At 44.9% G+C, this 16,827-nt stretch overlaps 1 protein-coding gene and 1 long non-coding RNA gene across 3 annotated transcripts; one reads left to right on the forward strand and one right to left on the reverse strand.

The window, feature by feature from the left end:
* Nucleotides 1–1,079: 1,079 nt before the first annotated feature.
* TRIM63 (tripartite motif containing 63) lies at nucleotides 1,080–16,827 on the reverse strand. Of its 2 annotated transcripts, XM_083751872.1 has the most exons (9): nucleotides 16,506–16,827; nucleotides 11,333–11,502; nucleotides 9,728–9,896; nucleotides 7,551–7,646; nucleotides 7,040–7,273; nucleotides 5,166–5,188; nucleotides 4,182–4,306; nucleotides 2,759–2,830; nucleotides 1,080–1,759 (listed from the first exon to the last, which is right to left on the reverse strand). In XM_083751872.1, the coding sequence occupies exons 1-9, from the start codon at nucleotides 16,662–16,664 to the stop codon at nucleotides 1,749–1,751; spliced, it is 1,059 nt and encodes a 352-aa protein (XP_083607998.1). In that variant the 5' UTR covers nucleotides 16,665–16,827; the 3' UTR covers nucleotides 1,080–1,748. The 2 variants fall into 2 exon arrangements, with proteins under 2 accessions (XP_083607998.1, XP_083607999.1); XM_083751873.1 differs by lacking the exon at nucleotides 2,759–2,830.
* Nucleotides 13,130–16,735, forward strand: LOC310850469. Its single transcript, XR_014567350.1, has 2 exons — nucleotides 13,130–15,983; nucleotides 16,029–16,735. It is a non-coding gene; the product is annotated as an uncharacterized lncRNA (long non-coding RNA).

Consider the following 16,827-nt stretch of genomic DNA (forward strand, 5'->3'; position numbering starts at 1 on the left):
AAAATGTTGAGCTTTTTTAGGGGTGCCAAAAGTTGTTTTGAGCTTCTTTGGGGGGAGCCAGTGATCTACCAGTGATCTACCACAGACATCCAGTGATCTACTGGTAGGTCATGATCTGATCTGCCTGTTGGACGTGCCTGGATTACTTCATAGGACTGCTTTTGAAGACTGTTTGGAAACTTCAGATAGCATAGAATTCAGTGGCCAGTTTGCTCAATGGGGCAAGACGGTTTGAACATATTATACCAATCAGACCATAAAATTCCTATCACACTGGCCTGACTGCACTGGCTGCCGTTTAGTTTCTGGGCCCAATTCAAAATGCTGATTTTGACCTATAAAGCCTTAGAGCCAGAAGCCACTGTCCAGTACAAGCTCAGGCCATTATTAAAATGTGTTGGGGAGGGGGAATTATTGGGCTGTTCTTATTTTTGTAATGTATTTTGTAGTTTGATATTGTGATTTTATATTCAGATGTTGTGATTTTATATTGTGAACTGCCCTGAGACCTGAGGGTACACAGTATACAAATGTAATAAATAAATAAATAAATAAATAAACGACACAGGACCATTGTGTGTTGGGACTAATGAGCGTTGTAGTTTAGCAACATCTGGAGCAGACCACGATCTACTGGCAGATCACTGGAGGTCTGTGGTAGATCACTGGCAGATAACTGGCTCCCCACAGAGAAGCTCAACTTTGGCTCCCCTATCAACATTTTAGCCTGCACCTTCTTCCTCCCCCTCCCTAAAACAGGCCTTCTTCCTCCCCCTCCCAGAAAAAAAGCTCAACAACTTTGACACCTGAACCTTCCAAAAAGGGTAGATCACTGCCAGTTTTTAACTCTGTGAGTAGATCGCAGTCTCTTGAGAGTTGGCCACCCCTGATCTAGAGGATACTTAAGTATGAATCATTTGTTTGCAAGGCAGGTTATAAATATTCTAAATAAATACCGGTAATTCTTCCTAATAGTCTTTTCTTGGCCTGAAAACTGCATTTGTTTGACTGTAACTTAGTGGCTGATCTGTGGTCATAATAATAGAGATTGATTGGCTGAAATAAATAACCAATTGAGATAAAACTGGAATTCATTTTATTTTAACTATATACAACAAAGAAGTAAAATCGGCAGACACCTTTTAAAGTCCAGCTACAGGCATTGAGGCAGATAATATTCTTTGATCAGATCCTTCTCCCTAGATCAAAAAAGTTGACTAAAACTATTGGTACAGTTGGTTAGCTAAGGTCTACTAACACTAAAACTTTCCCATTTTTCCTAACAGTCTAAGCAGTGCAAAGAAACTCTAACTAATTCCCAGAATTGGCATCCTTCAGTCTGCGGGAGGGGGCTCTGAATTCTCCCTCCCCCCGCCAAAACAAAAAAAAACTGAGGGGGAGAAAAAGCTTATCTTTTTTTCGTTACAAAAAAAAATTCAAGTGCATGACAATTATGTACAAAGACACACACACCAACAACATAAAATGTATGAAAGGTTCCTTTTTGCACCCGTGTATAAAAGTGTCCTTGTGCAAGTATTCTTTCTGGACTGCCAAGAATTCCAAATCCCAAATGGCTCTTCTTCAGCTGAACTTCGTCCTGCTCCTTTTCCTCATTGCTTGTTGGGCATTCAATTTGGGCGCCCCACCCCACTACACCCCTCTTCCTCCCCCTCCCCAAGTCTTCCCAGTCCGTACAGGCAGAATTTCTCCTTCCCCTCTGGAATCCATTTTCCCCTCCTCCTTCATTACTGAGGACCTGAAACAAACAAAGGTGGAAAAGACATGTAAGTGAAACCAGTTTAGTACACAAGGAAAGGATGGGGAATGTGTGGACCCTCCAGTTGTTACTGGACCCCAAAACCCATCAGCCCCAACTAAAGTGGCCAACAGCTAACGGCAATTGCAGACTGTTTCTCTATCCACACCGTACATTTAAACTCATTTATACCACTTAGTCTCCACAAAGAATTCATCTTTATCACCAAACTCTGAATATAATTGCACATTGTATTAATTAACATATTAGTGACCATGTGATAATTTTAGCTTATAAATTTTATTGTTTAATGTCTTAACTTGTATATTAGAGTAGGCAATGTCTTGATAATATAAATGTTTTAAGTTTTTTGTATCAATCCAGTATATTTTCTTTTAATTGTTGAATGATTCTCTGTACATTGCGGCAGCCTTTGGCTATGTGCAATAAAACTCACCGGCTGGCTGACACAAAGAATTCTGGGAACTGTAGTTCACTCCAAGTTACACAGAGCACTATTCCCCTCCCAGAGCAATTCCCAGAGTGCCCTGGGAAGAGGGGTTGGTCATTGGTCTCTCTTCCAAGGGAACTCTGGGAATTGCAGCTCTCAAAGAGTTCCCAGGACACTTTGGGGGAAGTCATGGCTGTTTAAAGTGGTATGATACTTCTTTAAATGTATAGTTGGGGCTCTCTTTCCTCTAGCCTGTGTTCTTTGCTGAGAACAGCGTTCCAGTGACAGGGTGTCATTGCACTGTGAATCTCCTTGCCTCCATCAATGGCAGCCAAAGCTGTGAAGTTCTGGAAGGGCAAAACTCAAAAAGACATCCCATGGGTGCCATTTTCCCCCTCACGGTATTGAAATGAAAATAGCACTGCCATGATTCAAGGTGCCACGCAAACCCCAGTCCTCAGCAAGAACGTGGATGCTCTGAGCAGCCAAAGTTAAAATAGTTTCTCAACAGCCACATTTCTCTTTCACTTGCTCAGTTATGCACGTACCATCCACCTTCTCATCTTGTGGGTCTCCCTCTTCTGTTTCTTCTTCCTCATTCAGCTCTTCATCTTCCTCATCTTAAAAGGGTTTGGGGGGGCAGGGCAGAGAGATAAACAATGCAGGAGATTTAGAACCACCTTTTCTACCAAGGAACCATCTACTGACATTTGATGCCAGGAGTTGAAGGATCTTGCAAATGCACCACATACATTTAGAGTACACCACCAGCCCAAAATAATCAGGGGAGTTGTAGTTCACCCCTCACAGAGCTGCAACACCCTTAACAGACTACATTTCCCATGATTCTTTAGGGATGTGTGTGCTTTAAATGTATGGTGTGTGCACAGCCAACACTTAGCTCCCCTATTGTCTACTCTGATGAATTGGCAGTGGCTGAGGCTACGGTCTTTCCACTTCCTGCTACCAGATCCCTTTTAAACAAGAGATGCCAAGAACCAAACTGGAGACCTTCTGCATGGAAAAATCTGTGCTCTCCCCCTGACCTGTGGCCCCTCACAGAAAACACTGGGAGGAAAGCAGTTTGCTCACTGCAACCATCCTTTCAAAGGAACACAGAAGGATGACTTAGACCAGATCAGACTGTTGCTCTGCCCAGTTAGTATCGTCTACACTGACTGGCAGGGGCTCGCTAGGGTTTCAGGTTGAAGTCTCTTCCAGTCCTACCCAAAGATGCTGGGGACTGAACCTGGGACGCTCTGAATATTTTGCACATGCTCTACCGCTGAGCTGTGATCTCTTCTTCATAAGGAACAATGCATGGGATTCTCTGAAAACCTTTTGTGCCTAAAGGAGCAGTATTTGAAAATATTAGTTATTATTTCTAACTGTGCTAATAATCCTTTATCTTTGTTTTGCAAGTAGCTTACAGGTAGAGGCAGTTTCATTAGTGTGCTCAACCTCTCTAATAACAGAAAACAAGGTGATGCAGCTGTCCTTCGTAGGGAGCAATGGACCTTAGCCACAGAGCAGGTGGGAGAGGCAATTGAGACACAAGAGGAACTTTCTCTGCCAAATTTTCCATTATGAATGTTTGCTCAGGAGAACACTTGACATATCTTCAATTTTTACTGGGCATGCACCATATATTTGACAACTGCATGCAACCCCTTCAAGGAAACCCTGAAGGAAATTTGGTGTCAGTATTTGATAGACGGTGTTTGACAGCTGGCATGCAATAGTACTTAGTAAAGCTTGAGAGATGACTTGTAATGATTTTTTGTATTGGTGACTGACTCATCTAGTTTCCATTTCTGTTGTATCTTTGGAATTCTGGGGGTAGGGACTTGGTCTTGGTTTTATTGATCTGTAAGTTACTTTGGAAGTTGTTATTGTTGTTGTTAATATTAATTGGAGGGGAAAGATTCTTTAAATGGCAAGAGCACTGAAAAGGTGCCGTGTTTACCATACCTGCCTCAAAGTCAAGGCTTCTCAAGGCTTCTGTAATGTTTTCCAGGTCTATGGTAAAATAATCCATGTTTTCAAAACCTGGCTCAATCTTCTCCAATTGAGCACCCTTCGATGCCTCGATAATTCTATGGAGAAAACAGGATGGAAAGAGATTTTTTTTCTTCCTGCTCTTAGTGCGTTTCCCAATGCTATCATATACATGTCTACTCAGAGTTAATCCCCACTTAATTCAATGGGACTTACCCCCAGGTAAGTAGGTAGAGGACTGCACCTGTGCAGTGTAATTCACTCACAAGTAAGTCCTACAGGTATGCTCAGTGGGGCTTATTCCCAGATGAGATATCCCAGAACATCATTAACCCATTGTGTTGTTTTAATTTTGGTTATAACTCATCCTGAAATGTATTTCAAATGATGGCTTTGGTTTGGTTCACCTATTGGGTTGATCCACACTTCCGATTGTTTTGTGCCTAAAAAGCAGGGGTCCAAGCAGTTTCCCACTTGACCCGCACTTTCTAGGCATGGGTTTGAACTTTTTTTTCCCCTTTACCCTGCTCCATTCCCAGGGAAAACCTGCTCTTTAGTGTAAAATCAGAGCAAACATCAATCCAGGGAAAACCCAAATTGCAGTTTGCTCCGATAGAGCACTAAAGAGAAGTTTTCTGGAGTGGGGTGTGTGGAAGAAGCGGAACAAAAGGAAGTGGGGATATGGAAGGTTCACCTTTAATGCAAACTGAACCAAGCATACTTTATTATCTTTATTCTGCCTCACAATTTCTGCAAGCAGGAATATTACAACTCAGCAAAGAAACAAAAAAACAGCACACCCCTTCTAAGCTGGTCAGCTCTGAAAAGGAGCCTTGTTTTTAAGCTTTCAATCAGAGAGAGCTTCTCATTAGGATCCTGTATTCATTGAGAAGAAGAGCATACAGAAGAATTTGCACAGAGAAGCTGCAATTTAGAAAATTGTGTTCCAGGACTTACGTTTTAATGAGCTGCTTGGCAGACTGGAATGAGGAAGAAACAGGGAGGGGAGGGGAAAAAAACAGAGAGTGATCATTAGTGGAGAAAGACATTTCACTTTAAAACTGTGCCCCCCTTAGTGGCAGTATCTTAAAAGTTTGACCTGCTTTGGTCATCTACCCTTCCTCCAGAGATCCAAGGCAATATACATGGTTTCCCCTTCCTATTTCATCCTCACAACAACCTTATGAGGTAGGTTAGGCTGAGTGATAGTGGTTGGCCCAAGGTCATCTAATGAGTTTTCTGACTGAAGGGGGATTAGAACTTGTGTCTCTCCTTTAGTCTCATAGTGGCCTACCTTCCAGGGTTGTTGTTGTCGGAACTACTGAGATAGCATTTATATGGCATTTGACATATGCTAAGTGATTCTTTTCAAATATTTTGATCTAGAGGCCAGTTTAGAGGTTGGGTCTCTTAAAGCAGCAGGTGGCGAGTTGAAAAAGGATATGCAAAGTCTCCCTTGGACTTATTTTGGGTAAAGTCACTCTCTCCCTCAATTGTGATTGGTGCTAGCACTCAGCAGAATTTAATAGTAGATGGTGGGGTGGAGACATTTACGTGGCCTGGCAGGTGAGTCGCTGCTGCTTCCTGGAAGAAGGAGGGAGATGCAGTGAAGAGGGTGGCACAGAATGGAGCAGGGCAGGGCAAGGCTACAAAGGAACAATCAGGAGACTAAAATGGGCTCCCACATGTTACTTTGCTGAAGTAAGGGGGGCTCCCAACAACCCATCAGCTGATAGGTGGTAGGGGGTTGGCTTGCTCAAGGAGGGGAAAGCAGTTTCCTTTTAAAGAAAATAAGAATTTATTAAGAATTTTGTTAATACAGTAGAGAAAAGACAGAATAAACAGATAATAGACAGAAAAAAGAGCAAACATAAAATTTAACATCTTGTAGTACCCATCTTTTCTTCATCCTTTGGACTTCCTCACATCTCCCGCTCTTGCGTTCCAAATTTATAAAACTTTAGCCAGCAATTTATCACCTTGTTTCAATTCTTATTATACACATTTCCAATGTTTTATCCCTAACTTTGAATATTTTTATCTAGGTCTTAAATACCTAATTTTAACACAATATTTATTCAAAGGGAAAGCAGTTTCCATTTCATCTAAATGGTTTCTTGTTCCCAGCAGTGCTCTTTGAAGGCCCCCAGTGCTGCTCCTTTCCACCCTTGAGGAGACTTGCAAATGGCTCTGTGAGCTGTTCTGTGTGGCTCCTGCTGCACCTCCAGCAACAGGTAGCCATCTTGAGAACCCTGCGCAAGGGATTTTGGCAGGTGGGCAGGGCAACCTGCTTTGTGAGTCATCTGCCATCTGACTGACAGCTGGGTTGCCCGGCCCATCTGTCAAAGTTGGCCGGTGGGGTTCCCCCACCCCTCATTGAGGCCAGGAGGATGGCTGTTGCTGGACATGGATGGAATGATATGTTGCCCCATGTGGAACCAGTCTTTTAAATTCTACTTCCAGTAGAAAAGCAGTGTCTCGGCAGAGCTAAAGGTTCCTGATGTGCAGGCAACCATCCTTCTCTACTGCCAGTGATGGACCCACAATGGTCATCAAAGAAAATCTTGCAGTTATGATTACGATTGTCAAGGCCTGCTGCACTGAGTTTCTTGCAGCTATGGAAGTGAGCGGGAGGGCAATCTGGTCCAGAAGACAAAGAGGAGTTGGCCGTCCACTCCACTTCCTTAGCACAGGGCTAGAGAACCTATAGCTGTCAAGATGTCGCTGGGCTCCCACCAGCAACCCCAATAGCTAGTTATGATGGCAGTTGTGGTCCAACCAACACCTGGTGGTCCACAGGCTCCCCATCATTGCCCATAAGTTTGCCTCACCATGAGAAAAGCAGCTCCTGCCTCTTCCTCCATGGACTGGATGGCGCTCTCCACCAGCTTGCTCGACTGCTCCAGCTGGTCTTTGTACTGCTGGATGAGGTTCTGCATGAAGCCAACTTTCTCTTCTTGCGCCTTGGAGATGCGCTCCAGCAGCCAACTCCGCCTCTCCTCTACAGTGGCAATGAGGGCTTCAAACTTCTCACACAAGTCCTGCTTGACCTGCCGGCCATTCTCCTGCCAGGGATTGAGAGGAAACAAGTGGATGAGGGTGAGGAACATGGTGGGTTTGCAGCGACTGTTTTGTCTAAATGGAGTAGTAGACCTCTCCCCTGATTTAGCTGCCCAGATTTGGAAAAAGAGGGAAGCCAGTGAACCTCAGAGACAGGCAGACATCTTTCTTTCTCCTCCCCCAACCCTCGCCCTGTCAACACCTGCACCAGCCATCTCAGAGTTGTGTTTCCCTTCCGCCGCTCAGATTTCCAAGGGCTCAGTCATTTGTTGCATTCCTCACCTCGGTGGCTTTGCACGACTCTTCCAGCTGGTTGATGATCGTCTGTATTCTGTCATTGCCTGCCACCAACATAGAGATGCAGTTGGTCAGCTCCGTCTGTGTGTGAGAGAAGGCAACAAAAATAGATTGGAATCCTGCATGCCCCTTCTCCTTCGAGAGAAAGGGCATGCCATGCTGTTTCTCTGGATAATAGTGAAAGAAGGGATGGCTATGGGAATAAATGCAAGATCCTAATAGAGGAGATAAAGAGGAACCCTCTAATTTGGGTTCAGACAGGGCTGGGGGGGGTCATGTAATACAAACAGCTCCAGCCTAAATTGGCTTGTTTCCCTTTCTCCTCTATCCCCTTTCCCTTTCATGTCATGTCTCGTTAGACTGCAAACTGGTGGCAGGGACTTGAGGGGCGTTGTACAGTGCAGAAAACATTTATCATTATCATTATTAACTCAGCAAGGTGCCATTTGCCCCAGCACACCACAGTCCAAGACCCCATGTCTCTGAAAGAATGAGGCAGGACTTCTTAAGGAAACAGAGGGTGTTGCTAAGAAAACCTCAGCTCAGTGGTTGCTTGTGCAAATCCCTCTCCTCATGCTCCCTGCAAATTCAATACCTTGTAGACCTGATGGCTTCTGAAGGCACTTTCACACGCTCCTTTCAGCCCCTGGGAGACAATGGGCTTTTCACCAAGCAGAAGCCAGCACAGATGCTCTTTTGTCACCTGGCTGTTTGGCAACACCCCTCCCTGCCTCTTCCAGGGATCCAAAAGGCTGTCTGAACTGTGGCTCTCACATGGACAATGTGCCATGCACAGCTTGGCCTGGGTTGGTTGGGTGAGTGGGCCGTGGGGCAATTGTTTTGTCCCTGTCATGACTCAAACAGTGCAACTGACATTGGTTTGCTACGCCAAAGCTCAACCTAGCTTTGTGGTGAGAAGGATGAGTTGCACTGTGAGCGGTGAATGGTGACGAAGCCATTAGGTGAGCCACTTATCCCTGCATGGCAGGTTTATTTATTTTATAGTTGCAGCTTCCACACATGGGTTCTACTCTCAATGTTGGGGAATGAACCTGGGGCCTTCTGCATGCCAAAGAGATGCTGTGCTTGAAGTGGGGAAGGGACCCAGTGATTGATTTGTTTGACTCCTGTGAGAGAAATCATGCAGTCTCCATGGCACCCATCCAAAAAGCCCAGGGAAAGACCTCCAGCCTCCAGCCCTGCTCACAGCTCCTCCCTTGGGACTGAACGCCTTTCTGAGGGGTCCACCACCGCCTTGCGGCTCTCAAGTGACTCTAAATATAATCTGCTGGTGGCTGCTTGGGGACTGCAGTCATCTGTGTATATCCATACCAGCTGTGTTAGCAGTCAAAGGCTATTCCTGAAAGGCACAGCGCAGCACATCCTGATGTCTCCAATCACCTCTCAACCCAAATGGGAGATGCTCCCTCCTGCTCTATCTGCATGCCAAGCAATGAGATGTGAACCCCTCTAAGGTCAAGGGACTGAACCCTTTTGTCCTTGTGCAATGCACCAAGGTTTCCTAATGGGTCCCCTTTTTGCTTTAATGTGGTAGTGTCCAATACGGGCGCCATCCAGGTAGAGCTTGAGGCAGAAATCCAGGACCCCACTTGGAAGGCTGAGCAGGTGGGTACCAAAACATAGCAGGTCTGGCTTGCCACACGTGAAATAATGTCCATTCCCATCTTAAAAGTCCACTCCTCATCAATAAGACAATTAACTCTGGAATCAAAAATGATCTAACCACCCCCTGAGATTCCTCTGAAGCTTATCAAGGATTCCTCAATGAGAAGATCAATAATGGTGAACAACAACTTCCTTGAAAGACAGCTTATGCCCTACCACCAACAAGCCAGCCATGCGTGGGAGGTTTCAGTAGGGTTATATATTTATTTACATTGTGAAAAAAGCAGGGTCCCTTTTTTTGGCAATTGGATAGAGGTGTAAAAGATAGAGGTAGCCTAGGGAGAGTCCCAAAGGAGAAGACTGGAGGGCCATGTTTGGCCCCTAGGTCTGAGGTTCAGTGACTTGAGAGTTTCCAGGGCAAGGGTTTTGGAGTCCCCCTGCAGGTCAGCCAATGGAGGGAAGCGTTTTCTGGAGGCAGAAAGTTGAAAAAAAAGTTTGAAAACGAGTGTGAAGCCATTGAAAGCAACAATTGGTACCTTTTGGCCCTGAAAGACGCTTTGAAGGGGCGCCACTTCGCAGTCTTTGTGAGCCCCAAAGACTTTGCACATGGAGCAGGTGGGCACCTCACAAGTTAAGCAATAGATGTTGATCTTCTCATCTTCGTGTTCTTTGCACATTGGGTGGTTTCCTTTCTTCAGGGGTCGGCTGGAGAAAACACAAAAGAAGCCAGTTGGACAGATGAGATTCTTAGTCCTGGACGTAATGGACTTTTGTTTAAAGACAAGCACACATATTCCCTCCTCTTTTCTCATCTTAATGGTGTCCCTTTATTTATGGGAATAAAGCCAGAGTTCACATGTGAGTTTGGTTAATTGGGAACAGTGGCTCAGATGTGTTTCTCCTTCAGCAGCAACCAACCACTACAACAGAGATGCACAAATCTGTCAATTTCTGTCTTTCTCTGCTTCTCATTTACCTATTCCAATTCCACATCAACTAGCAATTTTTCCTTTTAAAAAGTCCACACAAATTTTGTGTGTGTGCATTTCTTCTAAGCTATACATCTTTGTACACATCTTGCCTAATATATGCATTTTGCAAGCTTCCCCCTCCCCCATATAATGTAGTTTTGTACAACATTTTCACTCATCTATTCATATTTGGCATGCTTTTTGAATGGGGAACTGCATCACAAAATTTGGAGAAGTGCAGATTTCAAAGGATAGTTGTGTGTTCAGTTCACACTGGTTTGCTCATCTGCAAAATTGATGAGCATCCCCTCAATTCCTTCTTCCAAGTCATTTATAAAGAGGTTGAACAACAACGGACCCAGGACAGAACCCTGTGGCACCCCACCTGTCACTTTTTTCCAGGGTGACGAGGAACCGTCAGTGAGCACTCTGGGTTTGTCAATCAGCTACAATGCTACTTAACTGTTACCTCATCCAGTCCACATTTACCAGCTTCTCTGCAAGAATATAATGGGGTGGATTTGACATGAAGGTAATGGAAACGAGACCCTGGCAATCTCTTTGTACAGTAGGAATTGGACTGACTCCCACCTCCTCTCTAATATTAACCTCCACACTGAGGTTATGTTTAGCCCTTGCTTCTGTGCGTGCCAAAGTGTCCAAGAAGCTAGCTCTGGCTCTGCAGAGCTGTTGATTTTATTTTGGGAAGCCAATGCTATTTCTTCACTCTGGGCAGGACTTAATGACACCCCGCTCCCCCACAAAGCATCATCAGCGCCTCCCCTACTATATTCAGATACCTCTCTAATCCACCCAAATTCCACTTCCTCTAATGGAAATGGATCGGTGCATGTGTGCTGGGTTCCTATAGTCCTCCCAGTGTTTCTGGACTGGTCTGCTTTTTTCTGCCCACTTCCTAACAAATGGATCCTTCCCAAATATGAGTGACAGCCGTGCTTCTCCCTCAAAGCATAGGAAGCTGCCTTTATCCCATCTCTCTCAGTATTGTCTACTGGGTGGCAGTAGCTTTCCAGGCGTCTCCCGGGCTTACCTGAAGATGCTGAGGATCGAATGTGGAATCTTCTGCATGCAAAGCAGATGCTCTCCCTCTGAGCTATGACTTCCCCCTTGAGCTATGGCAAACAAGAGGAAGGCAGCTGTGATACAAACCTGGTATATTCCTGCTTGTAGATATCAATGATGTTCTCCACCAGTAGATTCCTCTGTAGGCCATAGACTCCGTGGCGGTCCAGGATGACTTCGTGGCGGCAGGAGGGGCAGCGGAACCGTCCCCCTGATATGGTAGTCCCCCGGGCCGTTTGCCAGTATGGGTTAGCAGCCTGCAAGTGCCATCAACAATGTAAGGGTAAAGTTCAGTAATCTTAAAAAAAAAAATTGCAAAGGACCCCACAAAACAACCAATCCTACCACCGTTTGGGCTGGAAAAGATGACCTGAGGGCTCAGCTATTCAAGTATCATCACAGTTATCTGGTGACGCTTGTAAGAATGATTCATAGTTGTCCTTATGGGATGGGAAAACCCCATCATGCTTTGCACTTGTATCAGAGCATGACATTGGAAAACTGGCCAAGCTCAACAAACCAAGTGGATGATCCAACCAGAACCCCCTTTTTTTTAACTGTTGCAACAACAACCTTTCTATTGGAGCTGGAGTTCAGTGGCCACAACTAGGTTTTCAATTACATAATTGCATGTTATCTATTTCACATGTATTTTTAGATCTAGAGTGGAGAACCTATGTCTTCCTGATGCTGAGATTTCCCCACCTGTGTTGTAGCTGAATAACACCTGGAGGTCTACTGTTTCACCATTCTTGCTTTAACTAGTAATGCAAGAGAAGTTTGATTCGGCTCACATTTAGAGCTGAATTCAACACAATTTGCACTTTCTGAAAATGTATGAGAACCAAAACTCAGCCATCCTTCAAAACTCACACCTCCAAATTTTCTGATGCAGTTCAACAACCAGTGTAACAAAAACGCATATATAAGGGGAAATGTGCATAAAAATGAATGTATTGGTGAAGAAAACATGCAAAAATGTTTTATACTAGGAGAAATTGCTTGCAAAAATGAGCACATGAATCAAAGCTGCAAAAAATGTGTATATAAGGAGAGATCTACACCAGGCATAGGCAAACTCCAGCCCTCCAGATGTTTGGGACTACAATTCCCACCATCCCTAGCTAACAGGACCAGTGGTCAGGGATGATGGGAATTGTAGTCCCAAACATCTGGACGGCTGGAGTTTGCCTATGATCTACACTAAAATGCTGAAGACTTTTCATGAGGATTAAAATAACAATAACTGCAAATTGCTGCAGAAATGTGAATTGTATTTAAGATTAGAAACATGAGAAACTGAAAGTGACAGATTTCTGCCCCCATCCCTAACTTACAAAGACTGAAGAACACAAATATAGCTTTGCTGAATATGACTAAAGTCCAAAGCAGCTGAGCAACCTCTGGAGTGTGAAAGGTGCCCCACACTTTATCACGGATAATACCCATTGATTTTAAGTCTACACTCCATGAATTTGTATGAACCAGAGATGGACAACACATGGTACCCTCCAGATGTTGCTGCACTACAACTCCCATCATCCCTGGCCATTGGCCATGCTAGCTGGGGCTGATGGGAGCTTGAGTGCAACAATAACTGGAGTTCCCCAGTTCCTTATCCCTGATCTAATTCCTTTTTAAAAGCCCATCTAAGCCAGAGTGTGGGGTGTAAAGTACTTTCTTTTGGTCCATCCTGTGCCTGCTGCAAATCACATCCATTAGAGAATGACTGTGAGAGAATCTGCTCCAGCCCTTGATTAATTTTCATCCTATTGATGAGCAGATCTGAATGGGTTGGACAACCCTTCATAGGAACTTGCTCCAATCCTCTTTAGCAGAGCACTGATCCAGCTTTTGAACAACATGTTGAGTTCAGTGTTAGAGATGGTTCAATCAAAGTGGGGGATTATAAGGGAAAGAAGGGTTTTGTTATTTAAGAGGAGCTGAAACAGTGTTGGAATTTATTTATTTATTTATTTATTTATTTACAATAGCTTCTTGTGACTGTACCATGAAATGCCAGCAGTACAAAATGGATGCCGGTGGGAAGGAGGATTCTGTAAGTCTACCCATGGCTGTTCATGCTCCTTCAGATTTTGGAGCTGGTATGTCACTGAATATCATTTACTGCCGCGCAAGAGCAGGAAAGGGTCACTCCTGTCTTGCCCTGTTCATGAGCTTCCTGGAGGCATCTGGCGGGCTATTGTGGGGGCAGAATGCAGGGCTGGGGTAGGCCTTCAGAGTATCTAGCAGGGCTGTTCTAAGGGTCTTATGATCGTAAAGGAAGAACCCTGTGACAGCCAGAGATGGGGGAGAAATTCAGTTCAGTTCCCATTAAAAAGAGAATCTATCAAATTTGCACGTTCCAAAGCAACATGGGACCTGAAACTCCAGCATCCTCTGAAATCTGCACTTATCTGACTGTTGCGATGCACAAAAACACATTAGGTAAAACTGTGGACCAGCTTTCCCTAAAACTCTGCTTCTAGAAGCTCATGAGGTATCTTCACACCATCTACAAGTGACACATTCACACACGTATTTGTCACATGACCCAGTGGCCATGTGGGTTTTCCTGGATGGAAATTATGCCTGTGCAGGAAGCCATTTTGAGAGAAGCAGCCCTTGGTGATAATAAAGGAACAACAGGTCTGGTTTGGGTTTCAACAAGCACTTCAGTCCCTGCCTTCCCCTCTGCAACTGGCTGTCAAACTGTAAGACCTTTGGAAGACTTTAATCCCCCTGTCCCAGCAAACAGAATCCAATTTCTCCTCTGCCCCTGGGTTTTCCTTCCTGCCTCTCCTTGTTATGTTGCCTTGGAGGTTTGGCAACAACGATCAACACACTTTGGAAAGGCGGTGTCAGAAGTAAAACAGGCCCAGCACTCTTATCAACTGGCTCCTGGCCACAGCTTCTCTTGGGAAGTGGTCTTGGTGCATTCACACAAACTGAAATTGGAAAGGGGTTGTATTTGAATTTTCAAAGGGATGAGACCCCTGGCAAAAGTAATGAAGGATATTTCACAGTTATCATTCTATTTAACTCATGTTGCAGCTAAAGTACATTGATACAGTATATCCTTTTCGTTTCCTTCTTGCTTTTTTGCACAGCGCTGCTAATGAGTTTGCTCAATGCTGGCTCATCTTGTCGTTCCAGTTATTCAGTCAATAAATCAATTCATTCATTAATGTGATTGGGCAGAGGGTGATTTCTTTCAGAACATAACATTCTGTTCAGGGATGAAATAAGAACACGGAACTGTGCTTGGAAGTACCCAGAGATGAGCCCAACTTGGATCATTCTATGAAACATCAAATGATATTGTGACACCTTAAAGACTAACCGTTTCATTATGGCATAAACTTTTGTGGATTGGAAGTGCACTTCCTTTAGTTCATAAAAGTGAATCCCATAATAAAGTTTTAAGTCTAAGGCAGGTGTACTAGCCAAGGTGGTGCTCTCCAAATGTTGTTGGTCTACAGCTCCCATCTTTCCTGACCATGTTGGCTGGGGCTGATGGAAGGTAGTCCATAACACCTGGTGGGCACCACCTTGGCTACTTCACAAAGACTAAAGCAGCTATTTCCCTGCTGGAAATTCCAGGCCATGTAGCACCAAGGTTGAGTTGAGATTATTTATGTATTTTCAACTAGAAAATGGCAGCGTTTCATTTGACAACCTGATTGGTAGCCTTGGGTCCTTCTGGGGAAAGGGCTTTCTCGAGCCAAGGGAAATCTTTTCCACACTCATATTAAAGGGGCACCTTGGCCTTTCAGTATGTGTAGGTAGATAACACTATGATGGAGACCATTCTTCGTTGTATAAGTGGATAAATAAGAAAGTACATATTGGATGAACCAGACTACTATGTGACACTTAGGACTGTGAAAACTTTTATAATAATTTATTCCTTATACCCCATCTGGCCTAGCCTCCCCAGCCACTCTGGGCGGCTTCTAACAAACAGGGTATTAAAATTTTAAATGGCTTTAGAGGAGCATAGAATTGTAGAGTTGGAAGGGACCATGAGGGTCATCTAGTCCAACCCCCTGCAAGGCAGGAATCTTTTGCCCAACATGGGGCTCGAACCCACAACCTTGAGATTAAGTTTCATGTTCTACCAACTGAGCCAACCCTCAGGCTCATGCATTTACCATTTTAGATTATAATGAATGGTAATAAGTGACAGGCAGTTGTAACAGAATAGAAAATTCTGTTGCTATTGACATATAGGTGTATAATTTAAGATACAAAGTCCCACCCAAAGATGACAGGGTGACATAGGCTCTTCACAACTTTATCTAGTGGAAGACAAAAGCCCAACACATGAGCTCCTGCTCTCTAGAAGAGGCTCCGTGTGAACGGTATACCAGCACAGCCAGGTGTCCCGATGTGGGCGGGACCAGAGGCAAAAGTGGGTGGAGCAACACAGGTGAATTTTTGCTGTTGGCTCATTTTAATACACTCACACACACACCCTCCAGGAAAGCAAGAAACAATATCATAGTTCAAGGGCACATTCCAACCAGGCAGAAGCGCCCAAGGGGGCTGCAAAGCGGGGCCAGTGAGGGGCGTGGCCTGGGGACAGGGGGTGTGGCTGTAGAATGGTGGGACCTGGGAGAGGTCCAAGGGCCAGAGGGAGAGGCCCAGAAGGTTGCATTTGGCTCCTGGGACTGAAGCTCTCTTTCCCTGCTCTGTACACTTAGGTTTTGCGCATGAATAATATGTGAGGAGGGCTGTTGATCTCTTTCAATGACCCTAACCATGCTCGCTTGGCCATAAGTCAAAGACTGCCATCTTAGGCAAGCATTATTGAAAGGATGTTTTGTTGAAATCAGTGGGACTTGCTTCTGAATAAGCATGGATAGGAACATGTGGGCTGTACATTAGAAACACATTTACAGTTCATTGCTTCCCCAAAGAATCCTTGGAACTGTAGTTTGTTAAGGGTGCTGGGAATTGTAGCTCAGTGAAGCTATTAGTTTGTACCCACGTGGGAGGGGGGGACCTCAGGTTCTGGTAACTGCCCCCCTCCCAGCAGAATCCGCAAGCCTGAGATATGTACACCACACTGGGGATATTGTTCAGGGATGAGCCCAGATCTTCTGCCCTTTCCCCCTTCTTCTTTTGCACAGAGGTGATCTATACATTTAAGTGGCATAACTCCCCGCTGCTCCCACCTCACCTAAAACACACCCACAACTCCCTCCCCACCCCCGTCGTCCCAGCACACGCCAATAATGCTTGGACGCCTACTAACCTGGAAGACGTCGTTGGCACATTTCCTGCAGAGGTTATGCTGGCAAGGTAAGATCACCACCGGCTTGGAGAACATCTCCAGGCAGATGGGGCAAATCAACTGTTTCTCCAGATTCTCCATGGGGTTAGAGTCCCGGATGATGCTCGACTGGTAATCCATTGCCCCCTTCGGTGCTTCCAAATTATATCCTTTCTTTTTTTAAGCGACTGGAGAGAGGCTCCGTGCGGAAGGTCTCGCCGTCTGCTTCTGGGTTCTAGAACTGTGTGCGCGCTGACCCTTCAAGCAAACCTTTGGGCTTCTGCACTTTGTCTGAGACAGCTCC

Source organism: Podarcis gaigeae (assembly GCF_964106915.1).
Source record: "Podarcis gaigeae genome assembly, chromosome: 8".
Taxonomy (NCBI): domain Eukaryota; kingdom Metazoa; phylum Chordata; class Lepidosauria; order Squamata; family Lacertidae; genus Podarcis; species Podarcis gaigeae.